Source organism: Varanus komodoensis, unplaced genomic scaffold (assembly GCF_004798865.1).
Source record: "Varanus komodoensis strain SLA01 unplaced genomic scaffold, ASM479886v1 scaffold22, whole genome shotgun sequence".
In the NCBI taxonomy this organism is placed as follows: domain Eukaryota; kingdom Metazoa; phylum Chordata; class Lepidosauria; order Squamata; family Varanidae; genus Varanus; species Varanus komodoensis.
In genome coordinates, this window is record NW_025335606.1 from 9,374,315 (window position 1) to 9,397,069 (window position 22,755).

At 44.0% G+C, this 22,755-nt stretch overlaps 1 protein-coding gene across 1 annotated transcript in view; it reads left to right on the forward strand.

Annotated features, from left to right (window-relative positions):
• Positions 1 to 22,755, forward strand: part of DCC (DCC netrin 1 receptor) — a 647,852-nt gene that overhangs the window by 363,089 nt on the left and 262,008 nt on the right. The window contains exon 9 of the mRNA XM_044431047.1: positions 15,266 to 15,420. Within this exon, the coding sequence (XP_044286982.1) occupies positions 15,266 to 15,420 (155 nt within the window). The remainder of the gene's footprint in view (positions 1 to 15,265; positions 15,421 to 22,755) is intronic.

The window sequence follows — 22,755 nt, forward strand, 5'->3', positions numbered from 1 at the left end:
AAACATCATTTCAATTGTTAAAACATATGATCTGGCCAGGGCAACTTCTTCTTCCTTCTCTTTCTCCCCCTATATTTTTATTTTATACTGATAATTTTAATTTTATATTTGTAAATCAATGTATTTTTTGTATTTTTATATTTAATGGTAATTTATTATGTACTATTGTATTTCAATGTATTTTATCATGTTGTAAGCCGCCCTGAGGTTTCGGCAAGGGGCGACATAGAAATGTTATAATAATAATAACAACAACAACAACAACAACAACAACAACAACAACAACAGATCACAGGTTGTCCACTCCTAAGTGATGCTGCTCTGACTTCAGATGGTCTTTAAACCCATTAGAATTTTGTTTCTCCCATTATGCCTGGAAGTATGGCGGTTAACCAATTCCAGCCAAGGTTTTGTAAACCATTGAACATCACTGCACTGGGGGCTCAGTCCTGTGGAGACGAGTGTAATCCTCTGAAGTGAGGGACTCATATGAACATAAGAGAAGGCATGCTGGATCAGACCCAAGGTCCATCTCGTCCAGCCCTCTGAACACACAGTGGCTAACCAGCTGCCCACAGGATCCCACAGGCAACAAATCCCATCATTCAAATACACATTGCCTGAAAAATTGCCTCCCATTGTCTGTCCTAAAGCTTCCCCCTGTCAGCTTCACAGGATGACCCCTTCAGGTTCTAATGTTATGGGAGAGGGAGAATTTTTCCCTTCTCCATTTTCTCCACTCCATGCGCAATTTTAAACTCCTCCGTCATGTCTCCCCTTCCTAGCTTTTTGTCTAAGCTGAACTGCCCCAGTTGTTTTTCATCAGGGAAAAGCTCCAGCTCTTGATTATTTTTGTTGACCTTCTCTCTACCTTTTCCAACTCAATTATGTCCTTGTTCAGATAAGGGGACCAGAACTGAATATTCTGAGCGTGGTCATACGAAGCCTCATGCTCATCTGTTGCAGAATTTTCACACAATGTCCATTTTCACCCACCTACCAGTGGCATTTTAGAGGGAAAGAAAAGAAGGCAGGAGTGGCTTTAGGACAACTCATATCCTGTCCTCTCCAGGAGACTCCTCTCCTTGCCCAGCCCTTCTAAACTGCTCCCCTTCAGCTAATTCAACCATAAGCATTGGTCTGATGATCACCAGGTGACAGTGAGCCAATCCGTAAGCATATTGAGCAGATCACTAACTGAGTGACCAAATTAACAGCTGTTTACCATACACTTCATCTTAACCCTACAGAAATAGAAGGCAGAGATGGAAATGCAAAAGCACTTTCATAATAGATATTCATTCAGGGCTTCCAGTATGTCACCAACTTAATCTAGAAAGCAGAACTTTGGCCTATTGGGATTTACCATGGAAAATGTGAGCTGCTGATATTGCACAATCCAAGACAGCCAAGCATTGCCATTTAATCATACTTCTCTTTAAGATTATCTCTCATATTGTTGTCTGTCTCAGTCACTCTCACTGTTACCTTTATTCCCTTATTTCTTAAGACAGGAGTGGAGCTGTATCTTCAACATGAAGCATCTTTTACTTTGCAAAACATTCTGAAAGAACACAATGCCTAAAGTGTTTTTCTTTGTTAAAGTGTGAAACGCATATGCTTTTCCCCAACAACATTTTAATTAAAGTTGGCATTTCTGAAACTAGTCCTGGAGGCAGCTGTCCTACAGAAAACAGTTTGGGTCCTTGGAATGACCGTAGTGTAAAAGAGGAATATGTTGTTGCGATAGAAAGTTAATGTTTTTGAACATGATAACATGTTGTAGTTTTCCCAAATGTTCAGTAGTTTGAGAGTAGAGGTATACAGACATTCAAATAAGTTTTATGTATTGAAAGACTCCTTTTGTTCCATTGTTCACTCAAATTTGCAGTTGCACACATTCGCCCTCTCAGAAATGCTCAAAAGGCATATTTTCACATTTTAACCTATGGGGGAATGCATAGTTTTGATTGGCGTTCTTTTCTCTTATGCATGATTTCCACTGATTCGTGTAAAACTATGGAAAGGTATTTCAGAAGATATGCTCAAATATCCCATTTGAAGGCTGCTCAATTTGTGCATCCCTCCCATTTGTGCAAAGCACAATCACAAACATGAATGGGAACTGAGCATGAGATGAGTAATGAGACTGCGTCTGGGAAAACCTAGTGAACTCAGATATTAGCTGTTCACTCATTCCTTCCTCAAGGTATTTTTTTAAGTATTCAGTTAGAATAACTACACCCAATTAAAACTCCTCTTTCTCATCTGGTTATGCATATCATTCTGCAGTCGCTTGAGATTCCCATTGCGAGTTGGTGGGAGATCAAAGCAGAAATAAAGTAGAACCCTGGATAATCCCAAAATGAGTTGTGCTGGCTCAGGCTCAGTCCTACCAGGGCAATGGGAGAACGTTGTCTTAGCAGGCAGCTGACAGCAGAAGGAGCTGGACCTCCCTCTAATTGGGACCTCAATATTAGGGCGAGGAAAGATCTCACTAGACTCCTCACCAAACCATTCTCTTTCGCAAACCCTACTTCTTCAGCATAGTTCTACCAAACCTTACCGAGCACACATTTCACCTGCCCATTAACCCATGCCTTGCCATTATTCTTGACAGCCATTCCTGTCAAACCCATCAAAACTAGACTGTGTTCTGAGCTTGGACGACATCATATGTGTGTAACACATAAAACTAGCACAGAGAGTGCTGACTGGAGTCTTCCATGCTCAAATTCTGTTTTACCCAAGATTCTTTTGCTCCACTACTGTGTGCTAACTTTGCAAAGCGAAAAGGTATGAGCCTTAACTGTTTAAAGTGTACTTCATCCATGTTGAATAAACTTGAATGTGTGCTTTAAGGACAAAGAGGGAACTTTTTAGATCAAAGGAAGGACTACTCAGTCCAGAATGTCTCATAACAATCCCATTAGGCAGCAGAAACTCGGTCACCAGACATAAGCCAATGGTCTATTTCTGCCAACTGCTAACCTAATACAGGTAGTCTCTCGGTTACAAATAAGTTCCATTCCTGAAAAAAACAGGAATTCGTCAAATTCATCAAATTCAATTCAATACGAATTGAATTCATATGCAAGTGGGATTATGGATAGTCAGACCTCCACATTCTCAGGGGTTAGAGGCACAGGACCCCCACAAAAGTTGAAAAACCACAAACATCTCTAGCCCTCTAATCCTCCCATTCACCAGCGCCTCCTCTTTGCACCGAGAAAAAGCGAGAGAGATTTCCATCTCTGGATGGATGAGGCAAGAAGGCATGCTTTGGAGGCCTCCCTCTCTCCCCTTTCACTTCCTCTGTCTCTATAGTGATGCTTTGGAGGACTCCCTCTCTCCCCCTTTACTTCCTCTGTCTCTATGGTGATGATGATCTTAAGCTTTATGGAAATTTGTTCATAAGTACAGGGTGTTCATAACTCAGATGTTTTTAACCCAGGGACTGCCTGTACTATTACAGCTATATCTGTCTATTGGTTGCTGTACCAGTGAAAGCATGGAACTATGCTAATAGAAGGTGGCTTGGTTATTGGGCTCCCAGCTTTCTGCAGCAGCTGAGGGTGGCTATTTGAGTCAGGACAAACCCTTTTGGAATTCATCCCTCAGGAACCTGCGGACTTCCTCTCCTTCATGGCCTTGTCCTATAGAGTGAGATGAGCCAAGAAGAAGTTTGCAAATACTTTCAGAGCCCCCAAGAGTCTGTGGACACTTTCAGACCTCCAAGTTGTTACTGGCCACCATCCCCAGTGGCCAGATTTCTCCCCTGCTCCCTGTAGCTGGCAGCAGGGAAAGGGGGAATGCAGCAAGTGGAGGTGCTGACTGCCATTCCTGGCAAGCAACCTTCTTCCCTGTGGAAGAGTGTCACCGTGGAAGAGTGGCAGTGCTCACAGTCCATGGGACTCCCTTCTTGGCAGCATCCGCAGGAACTCAGACTCTGGGCTAGTGCAAGGTGCACTGGAGTCCAGGAAGCCAAAACCAGGAAATCTGGAGGTTTTTCCTCTCAGGGTGGCTTCCTTGAACATCCCAGGCTGCTACAGGCAGTAGAAAAGTAAGTGAACATTTGAAGGTGTGACATAACACGTTTCCCACCCTTCACAATAAGAAAGACCTTGACTGTTGTGACAGACCACATCTGTCATCAGTGCACTGAAGATGATGCATCGCGCTTCGAGAAACTAAAAACAAACGAACAGCTTCCTTCCTTGCCAAACAGAATCAGCAGTGCCGTGAAACCTGCTTTCTCGTGCTCCTACTAGGAATGCGCCTGATATTGGGAAATCCAATGCATTTGAGCTTCACTGACTTCCTGTGTGATCCCAATCCAATGATCAAAGTGGACTGAAGAGGTTTCTGAAGGCTACTATCTCTAAGATTGGCTGTGCTTCGCACTTTAAAAATATACTATGGAAATGAGTGCAAATGTTCTACTTGTGCAATTTCCTAACATTTCCACAATCCATGCAAATCCCAGTATTTTGTGCAGTCTGCTGGGCCCCAGAAGGATGAAAATGAGTGATTTGATTTAAAATGTTCAATTTGTGCAAATCAGCACTCAAAGACTGTGTGGTTATCATGAAATTTCTACAACTCTATTAGGTGCGTGTGTTTCTTGGGTGTTGACTTGTGCAAATTGATTGAGGTTATGCAAATGTCCTTAGCCTTTTTTGTGGGGGAGTCAGATGTGCAAATCATGGCTGGTCTTAGAGGTAGAGAGGCAAACTGGCTTCACTCATGCCACAGAGATTCAGCACCAGCACTAGGGTGGCGAACTGGGATCCATGGACCAAATTGTGGAAAGCCCTTCAGTGTTGACCTGCTTTCTCAGATTCCTCACTGATCTTTAGCTCTTAGTGCCTTGCACACCCCTTCATGGATCACTGCCTTGCCATGCTGAGGGGGCTTGTGTAGCACAGTGAAGCTGTGAGCCATGGCGTGCAGGGGCACCCAAGACAGACAGGTCATAGCAGAGAGCTCTGACAAAAGGTGATCCACTGGAGAAGGAAATGGCAACCCATTCCAGTATCCTTGTCATGAAAATCCATGGACAGTACCAAAAGGCAAAGAGATATGATGCTGGAAGATGAGCCTCTCTGGTCGGAAGATGTCCAATGTGCTACTGGGGAAGAGCAGAAGGCTAGTACTAGTAGTGCCAGGAAGAATGAAGTGACTGGGTCAAATCCAGTTCACACTCAGATAACATGCAGATGTATCTGGTGGTGAAAGGAAAGTCTGATGCTGTAAAGAACAATACTGCATTGGAACCTGGAATCTAAGACTCTGAGGGACGGTGGAGGACAGGAGGGCCTGGAGGAATGTTGTCCAAGGGGTCGTGATGGGTCAGGCACGACTTTGCAACTAAACAAACAAAAACAAAAGCCTTGCACACAACTACTGTCCTCTGCCAGTTGAGAACAAGTGGAGGAAAGACTAATCCTTTTCTCTTTTCAGTCCTCCCTCCACTGCCATGAAGAAATGGCAAGCCAGTGGAAGCTCAACAAGTTGGCAAAGTGAAAGACCAGTCCACATTGCCATCCTGGTGACATCACAAGGGCATCGCAATGTCTGCCCTGGTTTCAACCAGGCTCAGTCCAGACCAAGAATTCCAAACCAGTTTGGCATTGCAAACCAGTCTGCAACAAGGACCACCACTCTGCCTTTATCGAGCGCATTGTGTTGCTCTGCATCTAAGAAGAAATAGAGGCTGTTTGCATACACATACCTCAGAGGAGTATGTGTCTTTTTATTAACATTTTCCATAGTCCAGCTATTTGCAGATATGTATATAGGTATTAACGCTCTCTTTTATCTTGCTGAAGATAAAAGCACAGTATTCATTTCCTATACTGTCTACTACTGTAAAGAATATCATCTGTTTAGCTAGAGGGACACCTCTTAACACTGGACTTAAAATGCCACTTTTAATTAAAAAACAAGAGAAGAAACTTTGAAACCCCCTTTTAAGACTTCCATTATTGCAAAAACTGCCTCCGGTCCTGTGAACTTTCAGGCTTTCATTGTGAACAAAATAAATGCATTTTCCTTTAAGTGCTAGGGTAGAATACCGAGTCATTTATTGTTTATACATTATTTTTACAAAAGAGCTATTTTTCTCTTTACAATAATAGCAGATCTGACATTAACCTGAGGCATGCACAGAAATTGTCAGACAAATTACTGTAACTCCAGAGTACTGAACAGTTTCTGGTGTTGGAGAATAACAGTAATTTTGCCTGACAATTGACAGTCCTCATAATGCCAGTGCTGCATACGGAGCCATTCCACCGCACATCTTCAACTCCTCCACATACCTGTATTGTAACTTTCCTGTGACATCTTTCTCAAAGGTTAGAGCAGCAGTTTCCTAACTCGGTTCTAATGAATCACGTGGTCCCTTGGAAGGTTACCCAGGATTCCTCAGTGAAAATATCAGCAATGGTGGACAAGCTTTCTTCTAAAACCAGAGATAGGAGAACATCAAACACAAGTTCAAAGAGGTTCTCAAGTCCCTTCCTTGAATCTTGTTTCACTTTGTGTGTGTTCCCTGAGTACACCTTTTTTTCCAGGTGAGAAAATCCACACTTTGAGATCAGGGTTCGGGTTTCAAATTTTAAAGGGAACATTTTTTCCCCAATGGGAACAAATGCAGATTCTCCTCCATAAGGTAAAATATAAAAATAAGGATCTGGTTTTTTTTTTCCCGGGGGAGGGGTATGTGAATGCAATGTTAGGAAATTGTGAAATGATCTTGAGAATTGCCTTCCTACTCATGTTGACTTGAGGGTTACAAACAAGACATGTTTGTGGAAAGAACTTATATCCTCATACATCCCTGTTTAAAAGTTCAAGTATTTGCTCGCCTTATGCTTCAGCAACAGAGTGTTGCATGTTTATATACAATACAACTTTCCCAACGCACAATTAAGTTTATAGATCATTCTTCTTATCGCTAGGCTAAACCAGCTTCCTGAACACCGAGAGATACTCAGACTTCAGGAAAGTCTGGTTAGGTTCCACAGCTAGGAGGAAAAACACCTCCATAATTCCATGGAGTCTCTCCTGTGTTAATTGTTCATGGCTATGAACTATAGGTGTTCCTGAATTTCACTGAAAGGGAAATGTTGAGACAAATGTGGAAGCTGTCTAGGTGGAGTATCCAATTAATTTTGATGGAACAGGAAAAAGCAGAAGAACAAATGTCGATAAACTAGTGGAAGTCCAGCACGCGCTTTTGTTACACTCCTGACTAGAGGGAGGTAGGAAACCTGCATCCAAGTTCAAATGGTCCACCCTTCCATCAACATTATAGGTGTTTGCATTATTCCAGTTGTAAGCCTGCCCTTTTGTTTGCCCTTGTTTTGCTCAGGTTTTTACTTATCTCAGTTAGCCACACACAAATTCCTCTCTCCCCCTCTGCCTCATCTGGAATGTTTACATCCATTTCTCTTTTCATCTCTAATCTCTCCCCTGTCTCTGCCTTTGTCATTTTGTTCCTAGCTGAGTTGGAGTATCCATTCATGTGCAGGCATTTATTCTAGTCTTTGGCGGGATATGTCACATTGTCATGCACCATGGAAAGAGATGCATTGTATTTACACCACAAATCTAAGCTATTTTATCACAAATTATCAGCATATTCCTTGCAAAGTAAACAATAATGCCTCTATAAAGTGAATTTTGCAACAAAGTAAATCAAATTAGTCATGGACTGAAGTGGCAGGACCCTGACTTTCCATTGCTTGAACAGGAACTCAAATTTTCATGTGGCATTCCTATATAGGAATGCTGAAAAAATCTGCAACAGATTCAAACAGGTTTGCCTTTCCATAAATCCATGCCTTGGATTCCTCAGGAGACTGGCTTTCCCCAAATCACATGGACTCTGGACCAGATTTTTACTTTTTGGAATTTTATGTATATTTAGTATTATATATTACATTACATTACATTACATTATATATGTGTGTGCACATACGCTTGTGTATATACATATACTAACCAAAATAGAATTTTATCTCCATATACTAAAGAGTGGAAATATGCATATACGGGGACGTGTATGTTCACAGAATTTGTGGATTTTCAGAAGTACAAATTTGGACAACTGAGATTTGCACAAATGTGAATGAATGCAAGTCTGCAAAATGGGAAACATCTGATGTTATCAAGAAGCAATGGTGGAGCAAAAGGCACCTGATGATCTGTGAAATACAGAAAAATCAAATTGAATAAAATCTGTACATTCCTCTGGCTGTATCCAGAAAATCAGAGGGATGACCCAGAAAGCAAGAACATGAGGCTGTCATATAGACCAGGGGTCCTCAAAGTTTTTCAGTAGGGGGCCAGTTGAAAGGTGGCGGCTACGCAAGTGGGCTGGTGGGGGGGGGGCCGGTCGTGCTGGCCGGCGAGGCATCGTCGGGTGCGCGCGAGGTGGCGTTGGGTGCTTGCAGCAGCAGCTCGCTCCGTCGGAGATCTCCCAGGGAGTCCAAAGCCATCTCCGAGGGAGCAAGCCACCGCCACCAGCCCGTGCTGGAAGGCAGCGGCAAGTGCGCGTGCATGAGGGAGGCAAGTGGCGGCTTGCTCGCTCGGAGATGGTTTTGAACTCACAGGGAGATCTCCCAACGAGTCCAAAACCATCTCCGAGCGAGCAAGCCACCACCTCCCAGCAGCGTGGCAAGCACCTGCGGGGGTGGGGGCAGTGGTGTGGGCCGGATCCATCCCGCGGGCTGCAGTTTGAGGACCCATGATATAGACTATAGAAGGACTGTGATGATTGAATGCTTCAGTGTAACAAACATTAATTTTTGCTTGTCTGTACTTAGGGATAGATGAATCAGTCAATTGATTCTGCCCAGCTAGTCTTTTTTCCAATATTAAATTCATTCTTTTCAGCTTCTGCAAAACTTTACATTTTTCTTAAAAACACAGCACAACATTTGTATAATTGCATTGTGGTTTGCATATAGGTCAGTATATGAAAATATGGTAAGTCCTCATTAAAACATAAGCCAAACCAATTTATCACTTATCCCTAATCTCTGATACTTGAAGGAAGATATTTCAGCCACATCATTACTGATTTTGTCATGTTGACATCTAATTAAACTGTATCACGTTGTACTGGGAGTGGGAAAGGTTATGGCTCAGTGCAGAGCAAAAGTTTTGCACGGTGTTCAATCTATGGCATCCCCAGTCAATCATGGTCTACATGGAAAAGCTGATTTGGTATGAAGCACCTTCCTTTGTTCTTAGGGCAAATGTCATATTGAAAACAAGATCAATATGTTAGTGAGAATTAAGAGTTGAAATGCAGCAGTCTCCAACAGTCAAAACACCTTTAGGGTGTCTTCTCTTGAATGCAACAGTGTTCTTGGGAGGATGCAGAGAGAAGAGAGTAGGAAGGAACTGGAAAGGCGAGGACAAGTCACTACCAAAATTGCCTTTTATTTAAAATAGCCTGCTCTGGTCCTACTAACATTGCTAGCATAGGAAAGACTCTTTTCTAACCTGGGAGTCAATACTGTTGTGATTGGAATAAACCTGTAAAGGACGTGTATCTGAAAGACCGGAGATACAGACATCGCCTTGCATCGCATTTTGAGTAACAGGCACTGAGACAAAGGGCAGGGGAGAGGCAGAGAATGAGAGAGAGGAAGGGAGAGGAAGGTTCAAATTTCTTCTTTTCAGAGTAATTGCTAGTTGGGCTGGGTTTGTGTATGTGTTTAGGGTTCAGTTTAATAATCCTAGTGCAATCTGCAGTGCACAAAACTTCCATTTTCAGGTTGGAGTTGATTTCCTGCATTCTTTTGGAGGTCCATCCATATATGCCATCCTTAGGAATATGAAAACAAATCCTCTAAGACCCTTGCAGGAATGAGAGTGCTGTAGATGGTAGATGTGCCAGATTCCAGTTTTGTGGTTGACAGGAAACATTGTGGAGTGGCATTTCAGTGCGGATGTGGCATATATTTTTATAGGAGACATTGTCCTTTAGCTTGCGTGTGCACCTAATATCCTTTTCTGGGTCATTGGCAATGACCCTTATGATTTAAATCCCTTTTCACTCACTGCTTGTCAAGGGGGCAAGAGGCAACAGGAGAAATTAAGCATGCCAAATGTTGGTCCGTTTTCATATTGTTAAGTACTGAACATTCAGACACATTATCATGGGTCTTCCACCTTGAGGTAACTAATTAGATGTTTAATAGATTACAGCAGTATTTGTGGCCTACCTACTAGGTGAGCAAAAATGGTGCAATTAGATTATTAACACCTGGGTGCACTTATACAAGTTGTTCTGTGTTCATTTTGCAAATTATCACAGATTGGTTCTATATTTTCAAATATATGCTTCCTATTTGGAGTGATTTTCTGTTTTATATTCTACATTCTGGGCAATTTTCTGTGTTCGCCTAGGAACTCCTGTTCACCAGCCCTGATTTAAAATACCCATGCATTATTATTTTGGGGCCAAGTCATGAATGCTTCCACCTGGACAACCCACCAAGACTCCAACAAAGTCTGCTGTGGATCAGAGGGGGAAATATGCAGTCTACAGACCTGCAGTGGCCCCAGGTCTTTTCTTGCAGCCTTCCCTGCCACCCCAGACTGCCACTGAATCCCCTTCCTTCAATAGCAGCACCAAGTACGAAGGTGGCCACTGCTGCTTCTCCACTCCATCTCTCTTCCTTCTTCCTTCTCACAGTAGGGCTCTGTGGGAAAGGCAGACCACTCATTCCAACCCTTCACAGTAACGGCAGTGCGTGTGGAGGCAGTTACAAGCAGCAGTGAGGCCTTTCAGCCATTTGCTGATGAGCAAGGACAGGATGACCAGAATGACTGGGGAAGGCAGAGCCAAGAAATTGCTTTTTCCCTCCTCTCTCTGGAAGCAGATGGCAAGCAGATGGCAAGCACTCCATCATCTGCTTCGAGATCAGGAGAACAAGGATGAGTGGTAAGTCAGGTACTAGGAGATGGGACTTCACAAGAGCCAGCCTTGGTCACCTGAAGGTCAGGCTAGAAGGTGTCTTCTGGGAGAGGGTGTTGGAAGGCAACAGATTTCAGGCAGGGTGGGTGGCACTAAAAAGTGAGGTCTTAGAGGTGCAAGCCTCAATGATACCACTGACTAGCAAAGATAGGGGATATAGAAAGGTGCCACCATGGATGAGAAGAGAGGTGGCAGGAAGAAAAAAGGACCTCCACAAGGAATGGGCACTGGAGCAAGTAGACAGAAGGGTATACCAGGAAGAGACAGCTCGATGCAGAAGGATTCTTCGCAAGGCTAAGGCTGATAATGAGCTGAGATTTGCATAGAATGACAAGAGCAACAAAAAGGACTTCTATTCTTTATGTAAATAGAAAGAGGAAGGGGAGATAGGTGGTGGGGCTGTTTAAAAGTGTGTGTGGGGGGGGCGGGGGGATCTGGTAACTGATCTGATCAGAATAACTGATGTAATTTGCTGCTGTATTCTCCCCAAAGCAGGTTGGGGGAGATCTACCTGGGGGTGGGGGCGGATGAGGTTGGGGTTATGAGGACACAGATTGGAGTTATTCCCTAGAAGTTGAGGGGCTCCTCCTGGCCCTGGACATGACAAAAGCACCTGGTCCTGATAGGTTACACCCGAGGGTCCTTCCAGGATTGGCAGGGGTAGTCTTGCATCCATTGGCTTCATTTCGAGGCCTCGTGGACATCAGAAGTACCAGAGGACTGGAGGGTAGCAGAGTGGCCTCAATCTGCAAAAAGGGTAGCAGAGTAGACAAGGGGGATCACAGGCCAGTTAGTCTTATGTCCATTCTGGGGAAAGCTCATAATAAGGAAAGCTTAGATAGGAAAGTGGAGACTGATTTCCATGCAACACGGCTTCCACAAAAATAGGTCCTGCCAGACAAACCTTGTGGAATTCTACGATAAGATTTCAGGGTGGCTAGACAGAGAGGATGCAGTGGATATGGTTTACCTGGATTTTAGCAGGGTCTTTGAGAAAGTGCCACATGATACCCTGATTGAGAAATTGATGAGCTTTTTGGGAATTATATGAATGGAGCTAGCTGGAACCAGGGTCAGACCAGATGGCTCAGGGGACCCTTCTGACATGCTATGTTTCTTTGTTCTATACCCAATAAACTCAGTCACTGTAGAATGAATCTCTGAACATACATAGAGCAGTTCATTGAATCCATTCCAGCAACTACTTCCAAGAACCCTCCTTTTGTGAAAGTCTGAGCCCCATCCCTCCTTTTAGAAGTAAGCATGCCTTTTCTCTGTACACCAACCCTCCAGTTTGGCTAGCCCTCCTCTCCTGATGTCATGTCATGGGGTCAAGAGTTGTACTGGCTTCATCTGGCTCTGAGAACTCTTCTCCCGTGTCCCCTCCCAAGAGTTGGACATCGTGGTTATTCCCAGAGTTTGCTTCATCACATGGTGAGAATAGCCTTGAGATATCCTCCCCATCAAACTCTGAAGATCCAAATTCCCAGACCTCCTCAACAAGCTCTTCGTTGTTTGACTCAGTGTCCAAGTCAGCTTGACCCAGGAGTCCATGCCAAGGACAACTGCCTCTCTCATCTACATCACCTCAAGGATGGAACAAGGGTGACAGAAACATTAAATAAACTGCTTTTTAAAAAAGCATCAGCCTTCTTCAGCATCAGGCTCTGCCAAGGAAGGGTCACCAAAATAAGCAAATAAAAAACCACCCCAGGAATGCAATAAGTGGAGATTGTCAGGGCCTCTTTGAGCTTAGAACTGTTGCCACGTTTATTCCAAAGCAGGGCAGGAGTTGTCAGCAGAACTAGTACTGGGTAATGGGTACTTTCTTTTGAAAAGTCCCATCCAGATATATTATTTAATAGCCTGTGATGGTTTTCGCTCTGGGAACATTACCCTCTCTTTCCTCAGGCAAACTTGAAACATTTAATTTTTGCTATGGTACATTTCTTATTTAATTTTGTTTATGTCAGGCAATGCACTGAAGAAGAGTTGTGAGAGAAGTGGTTGAATTTGGGATAGAAGAAGAAAAAAATGCTATTTTCCCCTTCCCAAAACAACAGATCTGCTAGTCTTGGGCCATTAATTGGTGTTGTATGACACAGAAGAACATTGTCTTTGCAAAATAATTAAAATAAGGATACTATTACTTGGCTTTGGCAAATTTTTCTGACTCAATAGAAAATCCAGCAATGATGGCTACCCATTCATGTGAGGAAACAGAACTGAATGAGGTGTGATGTTGTCTGCGGCAGTTTCGTCCAATGTTTGCTTAACAAACACCATCCAATGGGAAGGTGTTTTCCCTTATTTTGCTTTTCCTTGTATTGAAAACCATTTGGATTTGCAGCTACCAGTACTGAAGAGAGATTTTCATTGGGGAAATGGCATGGGATGGAAGATTGTGGGCATTTAGAAGATGATGATCTCAGTGAAATTGAGCATGGCAGATTTGCTGATCCTTACCTGTCAGTCTGGCCCCAGTGCTCCTTCTAGCTCTGGCCTCATCTTGCCTGGACCAATGCATAGCTATAATGCATAGCCATAAAGAAGATAATGTCTGGGCAGGTGTCATTCAAGGCTGAAATCCAACCAATTCATCTTGTGTCCAACTGCAGAAGATGCAGTTGGTTTATCTTAATTTAGTCGTTTCTTTCTGTGGTTCTTTGTAGCATTTTGGAATGCTTCGCTCATGCCCTCACTTGCGGGAGTTGGTTTAATCCGGTGTTTTCATCCACTTTTTTTTCAGTTGGTGTCAGTAAATATTACAATTTCCCTTTTCTTCTTTTTTTTTTCCTTTTCATGGCTCAGATGAAATTGCATCAGATGAGTAAGAAACTTCTTTCAACCAAGGGTTGAAATCCTCAGAGTAGCTTTTGGAGCCTGCTTTCTAGTATTGGGCATGACCAAAACAAAGCACATCAAAAATAAGAAACGGAGCTTTTCCTGCCAATGAATAAGACTTATAAGAAGAAGTTTAGCCTTTTCAAAAGAGAAACACAGCACATAGACCAGAAAACAAGTAAATAATTTATAAATGAGGGAAAAGGCATGGGTCTAGGACAAAGAGGGTGTCCATCTAAGAAAACCTAGATTTGATCCTGATCTAAAGTTCTCTGCCCCTGAAGAACTTTACAGCACTTACAAGTATGAGCTGCCTTATCATTACCAAGGATAACAGTAAGAGACGTAACAGTTCGTTTCCTATTTTGTAGGAAGGAGAAATTATCATCACCCTAGATAAGAACCCAAGGAAAGCTGTGCTTGATCAGAACAAGGGTCCGTCTAGTCCATTGCTGTGTCCATGTAAGGGCCCGCCAGCTTCCCCAGGGAGGCTCTCGAGCAGGACAGCTCCCTCCTGCCCATGTTCCCCAGCAACCGGTGCATACATACTGCCTCTGGTGGCATACAGCCAACAGCACTTTTTTATTATGTTGAAGACAAGCAAAAATTCTCCTCCATGAATTTCTCCAGTTCTCTTTTAAAGCGGTCCCAGTTGGTGGACATTTCTATACCCTATGGAAATGAATTCCATTTTCCTTTTCATCTGCTCAAAGAAAACTTCTTAAAAAGAACATTTAATTTTAATTTTTATTTTTTGACATATAAAGCCCTAAATGGCCAAGGACCTGGCTACATGACGAACCGTCTGCTCCAATATATACATACCCACACATGAAGTTCTGGGCAGGAGGTCCTTCTGAAAGAGCTATCTCTTAAGGAGATTAAGGGGATGGTAAATAGAAGAAGGGCCTTCTCGGTGGCTGCCCCTAACTATGGAACAGGCTCCCCAAAGAAATTTGCCTGGTGCCAACCTTGTTTTCATTTCGGCGCAAGGCAAAGACATTCCTCTCTTCTGAATATATTCAAGGACAGTCTTAAATTTATTATGCTTACTGATACAACTGTGATGTATATCATTTAAAATATTTTAATTGAGATTTGAATCAGCCTTATTGTTGTTTTTAGCATTTTTTGGTATTCTCAAGCTGCCTAGAGAATCCATGTGGATTAGTGGGTGGCATGCACATTCAAAACTAAGTAAGGAAATAAAAAAAAAAAAACCAACAACCTAACTAAACTAAATAAATAAAGCGTGCCAAAAGATGTCAAAACCGGCTGCCTTATCATTTCGCTCGAAGCTTGGAAGCTCACAGCAATGTCAGAGCCGTGGCATTGCTCCAGTACGGATGAGGTCTGCTTGGAAGAGTTCTCAGGAAGCTTCCCGTCGTGACATGTTTGCTCCTGTGTGCTGTTTTTTGTTAGGGAACGGGCCCTGAACACATCGCAGGCTGGAGTGCTGCAGCTCACGGTGGGGAACCTGAAACCAGAAGAAACCTACACTTTCCGTGTGGTGGCATATAATGAATGGGGACCAGGAGAAAGCTCCCAGCCCATCAAGGTGGCAACACAACCTGAATGTAAGTATACGGATTTGGATGTATGCTAACTCAAGTGTTCACATTTCTGCAGCTATTTTCAGTTATACATACTCTAAATGTTATGAAATGATCATTATTGTGATGTAGAAGGATTAAGAGAAAGGAAAGGAGATGTATTAGAATTTTACACGTTACATTTTTGTAACTCTGCCCACACATTCTCAGCCAGAATAATAAAGGACCATGCTTGTGCTAATTAGACAAGGAGACATAAATTGATCCCATTTGTATGAGTTCATGGCATTTTTCATTTATATGAGAATACAGATTTCTTTTCCAATTATTTAAATTGGGGGTAAGTTTTAAATTGGGGAATACTGAAGTTTCTGAAGACTTTTCCTAGAGAAATACAGAGTAAAATTCACAGAGTATTGCTGAGCTGTGAAGCATTCTGAAATTATAGGATCACCTTTCTTTATCAGGAGAAGTTGAACAGATCTTGTAGGTATATTTCAAAGGCATGGCATACTAGGGGTATATGAGCAATTCATTTAAGTGGATTTTTAATCATAATTTTACCCAGTTTTAACCTTCTAGATTGAACTGGGACTCAAAGTTTACATTCTGAGTTCGCAACGTTGATTCACAGGCTTAAAAAATAGTTTAAAAAAGCATCAAGCAGCATACATACCTTTCAATAATGCACATGAAAATATGTATACTTGCACATAAGCATGGACAAGAAGACACTGATCTCTATTCAAAATCAAAGCTCTGAATTTGATATAGAACAGAATCAAACCAAACTTGGAGATGGAATTCAGAGAACTCCTGAAAGCTTGAATTTTCCTGATTTGCACATCTCTAGTTACGTTGCTGTTGCTGCTGCTGTTGTTCTGTGCCATCAGGTCATCTGCAACCTATGGATGCACTATGAATGGAAGCCCTCCAAAATGTCCTGTCCATGACAGCTCCATTCACTCTCCCGAACTCAAGGCTATGGCTTCTTCTATGGATTCATCCCATTCTTATTTAGTCTTCCTCTTCTTCTTCTACCATTGACTTTCCCTAACACGATTGTCTTTCTCCAGGGAGTCTTGCCTTCTCATGAAGTATCCAAAGCCTCAGTTTTCTCATTTTTATATCTAAGGAACACTCTGGCTTGATTCAGTCTAGGACCCACTTGTTAGCCTTTCTGTTGGTCTGGAGTATTCCCAAAGCTTGTCTCCAACACCATGTTAACACACCTATTTTCTCCCTGTTGGGTTTCTTCACTGCCCAGCTTTCATGCCTATAGATTGTGACTGCGGATACAACAATTTGGATGTTCTTGACCTTGGTGTCTAGTAAAATGTCCCTACACTTGATGCTCTTCTCTTGTTCATTGCTCCCCTTCCAAACCTCAGTCTTCTTCAAATTTACTTCCGCCAATCATGATAGGGTAGGGGTAGGCAGCATGATACCTGAACACCAATACGCTCCTGGATACCACCACTCAGGGTGCCTGTACCATCCACTCTGCTCTGCTTTGTGGTTGTCTTCGCAATACAATTCTTTCTCTGATTGCTTCAGAGTCAAGTGAGCTCCTCCAGTAATTCTATGTTAATTTCCAGAATACTGTTGGACTACATCATAGAACCTAGAGGCATTCTTAAGAAATGATGAAGGAGTGTGGTGTGTGCGTGTGTGAGAGAATGGAACTATGAGAGGTGAAGAGAGTAGGCCAGTCTCTCACTTGTTGTAGGCTCAGCTATCATGGCCAGGTTCTGAAGTGGAGGAGGAGGAGGAAGAGGAGGAGGAGCAAGCAGGGCCTGAACCCTTTGAAGCTCCTTCAAGGTTGCCTAGTGGAGTTACTCACACTGAGCATGAGAGCCAATTTGTTTAGGAAAAGAACAGAGGAGTTTTGAGAGGGGAGGGGAAGCAAATGCAGGACCCACTCCTTGATCCTGTAAGAACGTGTCATGAGAAAAGTGCCATTCTGCTGGAGGGTCTCCATCACCCGCACCATCTTGCTTTCCAACAGCAAGAGCCTCCCTGAGGATGCAGCCAGCAGCCTTACTGGAAGGGGGACCACAGGGAAGTTTCCAGTTTGGATTCAGCTATTTACACGAGTGGAAGTTTCTCCTCCCAGCTTTGCTAAAGGGCTATTTAGAGTAAAACTGTTCTGTCTACTGTTGAGTTTCCATAAAAGGAACACATTTCAAAGGATTGTCTGGAGTTTTCAGAACCAGAGCGAAGGAGAGAGAGGGTAGCTCACAACGGGGGGGGGGGGGTGATCCACTTTGAGAGAGAAAATGAGAGCAGGAAAGGAGTTAGTTTGCCAAGAGATCCTGCCTTCTGTGAAATAATATGGTCGACTCCGTAAGCAGAAGGATCAAAGGAGTAGTTTAGTGTGTTGAGACTCAGACCCCACCTCTGATTTGATGCCTGTGCAGATGACTACCGCCATGCAGCCGTTTTCTGGAGAAGTCCACAGCAGTTTCTCAAATTGCTCCCAGTGCACACCAGCCCAAAAATATCCCCTACCCCATCACAGGGTGGCATAAATGCAGGATTCCCCTGTCTTCACTCTTCTTGTTGCAGGCGATCACTAATGCTTTAAGAGTTTCCCTAATGGGCCAGTCCAGATCCACGTGCCTTTGTGATTTCTTGCACACACAGAAGCTGCTCGACTCCAAATCGCAATAGAGTGATCCAAGCCACAGGGGTTGTCTCCCTCCATAGAAATGTGTCCAAGTTCTTGTATACTGTAGAAAAGTCCCTATGCACATGGCCAAAGCATGTTTCTCAATTTCTAATACCTGACAGAAGACACTCCTGCTTAAAAAATCAATGGAAATGGCCCCATTGTGAGTGGTTCTGCTGGATTATAGCAGCCCCAACAGTAAGTATGGGGTATATAATGATCAATAGCATATTAGCTGAAATGGCTCTGTGGTCATTTTATATGCTCCATACTACCCTGGTGGGAAAATGATCCATGTGTTGGCTAGAAGACTGAAGATGTGCCTTGAGTTATTGTGCTAACTCTCACAACCACAGGGAAACTTTAGGATTGCAAGACAGCTGATAAACAAGGGAAACCCATTCCTATTAAGATCTTCATCTTGAGCCAACAAATGGTCAAGACTCCAATTCAGTTCCAGTCCAATGAATGGGTTGCGGTGGGCTCAATCCAGTAGCTTCCCGACATCAGCAAGGAGACCATAGGATGCTTCAGAGACTGCACGGTCCTCTGTCCTTGGTGCCCAGGCTCAGAAGGACAATCCCCACACCCCACAGCTGGTGGAAAGAGAATTGCACTGCTCCTCCAAGGATGCACCTGGGCGGGGGACACAAGGGATTGCCAGGAAGTGAGGAAGGGAGGAGGCTGAAGTACTGCACTTGTGTCTTTTCCATTAGACATTCCAGCCTCCTTTCCCTTTCCTGGCCCTAAATCTAGATGGCCAAAAGCAGTGGCCCAGATAAAATGCAAGTCACTAGTGGGGAGCGAGTTCTTGGCACAACTTGCTCTGGACGCTTACAAGTCTGAAGGCTGCTGAGCAGCTGCTGTGGGGATGCTTGGATCCTGCCCTACGGCCACTTAGTGGTCATCGGGGAGGCCAGAGGAAGAGCCATTCTCCCTGGCTTCCCACTGGCTTTCAGTGGTGCCCCCTCCCCCCATGCTTTTCAAGAGGGGCACCCTGTTTCTCAGGCACAGAATCCCCTGCTTTTCGTAATTCTTCCTCTTGTTTTCATTTCCCTCTCCTTAGGAACAAGATTCTTTTAAAAATTCGTTCTAGAAGACAAAGGCAAAAAATAGATGCTGCAATCATTTTGTAGTTCCAACTGTATTTTAAGATGTCATTTCCATCTCAAAATACCAAGAGTGTTCTGCAATGTAGCACTGCTGGGGAATAATACCAAGAAAGGAAAGGGCAACTCAAACGCACTTCTCTCATTTGCTATTTCTGAAATGAGACTGTCGATACATTCTCTCTTGTAATCAGTTTCAAGGATCAGTAAAAGTTCCAGCTCTTCAAATAATTGTTCTGAATATAAGGACTGGATTTATATGAAGGGTGACATTTATTTTAATTTTTCCCCTTCTAGATTAAATCTCCTCGTTCTTTCCCTCCCCCCTCTTTCTGCTGCCCCCTTTTCCCTCCTCTAACTCTTCTGGTGGATCATTTCATGACTTAAATACCAGTCAAGAAATAAATACCTCTCTGCTCAAGGTTGTCTAACCGTTTTTGTACCGTACGTGGATGGCTTTTCAGCTATTGCTGTGCTTCTTCTAAGATGCTCTGTACCTGCACGTCTACGTCTAAGGAGTGGGTAGGAGCGGGAGGATACTCGTAGGAATGACGCTGCCAGGAAGGAAGACTGGGACCGCTACTGCCCCGCTGTCGTCTGATTTGGGGCAGTTGGCACAGGGCTCATACTAGCCCATGGTCCATCTGGGTTACCCTGTAGGAGCAGCTCCTTGCTTGAGGGGGATTTGTAGTCATCAAAAAGAAAAGCCTCAGGAGAGGAGCTGCTCCCTTTCCTCTGAGCAGTGTGTTTGAGGGGATGGTTGAAAATGAATCAATACTGGGGTGCTTAAGAACGCAAGATCAACATTCTAATAATAGTTCTAGAATTATAGACATGGGACATGGAAGGCACCTCGTCCAAGCCCTTGAACTGGGGAAGAGGGAATCCTCAGGTCCCGGGACCTCATCAGATTAGCCCATATCATCTGAGTCATCGAGTGCTCAGGAGTGAGTAAAGTGTGCGACACCACGGTTGCCTCCGTGGAACATAAGAGCATCAGAAGAACAATGCTGGATCAGACCACAGTCCGTCTAGTCCAGCGTTCTGTTTACACTGTGGCCTCCCAGCTGCCCATGGGACAGTGACATTTGACATGAGATTTGACAGTGGTCAAAACTGGCTAGCTGGAAGAAATGGGCTATGAGCGGGGAAAGTAACAGATATGGGTTAGAAAGCAGGCACCGATGAAGGTGAGTTGGTGGGGTGATCTCGGGACAGCCCCCACCAGATTTGGTGCTCCAGGGTAAAGAAAAGATCCATTCAGCACAAATCTGGCTCATGCCCCGTGAGTCAGAAGGACGGTGGCCCAAGGACCTCACTCTAAAGTCTGGAAACTTGTGGGAGATTGAAAGCATCGGACCGAGGAGTGGTGGCGACGCAGCAGTGGCAGGGGAATGGGGAGGGGGTCCCACAGGAATGGCTCTGAGCGCTTTGGTGGGCACAGACCCCCTTCAGGGGCCAGGTGGTGCTCACCTGCTTTTCCCTCTATTATTTCTTTGCATGTCTTTATTTTGCAATAAGTAAATGCCCTTTCCCATTTTAAAAATCCCATCGCTCATCAGTGAATAGACAGAGGGCTTCCTCTCTCTCTTCCCTAATACCTCTTTCCTAGGAAGATTAGTGGGGAAACTACTGCATGAGAGCTGCAGGGTTCGTGCGTAGTGCTCTATATAAAAGCAGCCCCATCTTTTCTGCAGTGCGTTCCAAAGCAGGGGCACCGCAGCCCCGCTTAGGCCCAGGGGGAGGCTGCCTTTACACAAATAATGCATACTAACAAGTTAATTGCACATGTTCAAGGGCAAGGGTGGAATTCCGATATGGAAGCTTGACTTGCTGCAGTCTGCCTTTTACATGCCCTGATGATAACCAGAGTGTCGCCCTCCAGAACGCTCTTTCTGTCATTTTCTAGCGCTTTCTAGGGAGGGGGAAATAATCTTCATGGGATAAAAATGAACTTGGCTTGAATTGCCACACCTCTCCTCATCCCAGCTCATTGTTGCAAAAGGAAACAATCCCAGAATACCAAACAGGCTATTGTTCCCCTCCAGCGGGGATATACAGCTTTTTGCAGCTGATAAGTGGCCACCAGTTTTCAGGAGATGGTGCCTATTGGTTCACAAATATACACACGGAGCATAGAGGAGCAGCAATGCCAGCAGTTTCTGGGTCTTTGAAGACCCTTGAGCAAGGCATCTTCAGTGCCTCCTGCACCCCTTTGAGCCTACCTGCTCATTACCATTGTCACCTACTTCTATTGTTCCCCTTCCTCTTTCGCATCAATGCTGCCACTTCCTTGATGGACGACTAGGCAGTGAGCATGGATGACTCCTTCTTCTGAAGTGCTCGAGTGCAAGGCAGGCTACAAGCAGGTTGCAGAGCTGCAAGGGAAGAGCAACTCCGGCAATTCTTGATGGGTATGTGCCTTTGGCAGGTTTCCAACTATACCTACCTTGGACACCGGCCCTGAGAAGGAAGCAGGAGTTTTCCCAGGCTTCTCCCACACAGCCATAAGACTCACCCATTTCTCACGTGCTGGCTACACACTAACTTCCAACTGTTTCTCCAAACTTCAACCCCAGCTGAGCAGGTGCACTGAGCCTTAGCTCAGAAGAGATGGTTGAAGAAATATTTTCTCACCACCCAAACCTTTAAGAAATGTGGACAACTAGCTGTAGGGACACCAGCTGATCCCGAAGACCCACTGGTTAAAAATCTAGTGAGACAAAACCAGATAATAATAACAAGTCGGCCCTTCAGCTGACACAGATCAGTAGAACTTCTGCTATCTGTGTGTGGCTGTGGCAATTAACATACAGAAGCCCATATAAGCGAACTTTGACTAAATTAGACAGATTTGATAAAGTCCCCTGATGCTGTTTTCTTTTCATGATTTATTCTCCTTATACATTTAGAGCAGTAGGGGCAGCATTTGTATTGTTTTGCTCAGTGCACTTCATATATTCTTAAGCAGTTTTATTTCCCCTCCATCCCTTAAGCGATTGTTGTTCTCACAACAACCCCGTGGGGTTAGTTGGGCTAAGAGTGTGCAACTGACCCAAAGTCACCCATTGAGCTTCACGGCCAAGCAAGGAAGAGAATCCGGATCCCCTGTGTCCCCAGTCTGACACTTCAACCACCATCCCACACTCTCTCACAAATGTACGGGAAACACCTTAACAGCAACTTTGCTGTGAACTGGCAAGAGAACCATTGAGCAGTGCAGACATGATGTTAATGAGAATAATAAGAGGAACAGAATACATTTGAAAACACCACTTGGTAGAGGTGTATGGCCATGTACCTGCCTAATGGCCAACCCAAAATAAGTTGGAGTGGTCTCTTATTTAATAAAGGATAGTACCCTCTTTGAAGAGCTTCAAGTGCTCTATCTCAAGGTGCCTACTAGGCGATGCACTTTCCAAGGCCAGTTTAAAGTCAAGTAACCATAAGGAGGCAGCGCACCAGTGTGCCTTGAAGTTGTCCATCAACAGTTAGACCCTGGAGAGCAAATTCAGGGTGCAGATGCACAAGTCACCTGGTCACAGGCTTCCCCAGTATGGTGAGATGCATCATATTGCT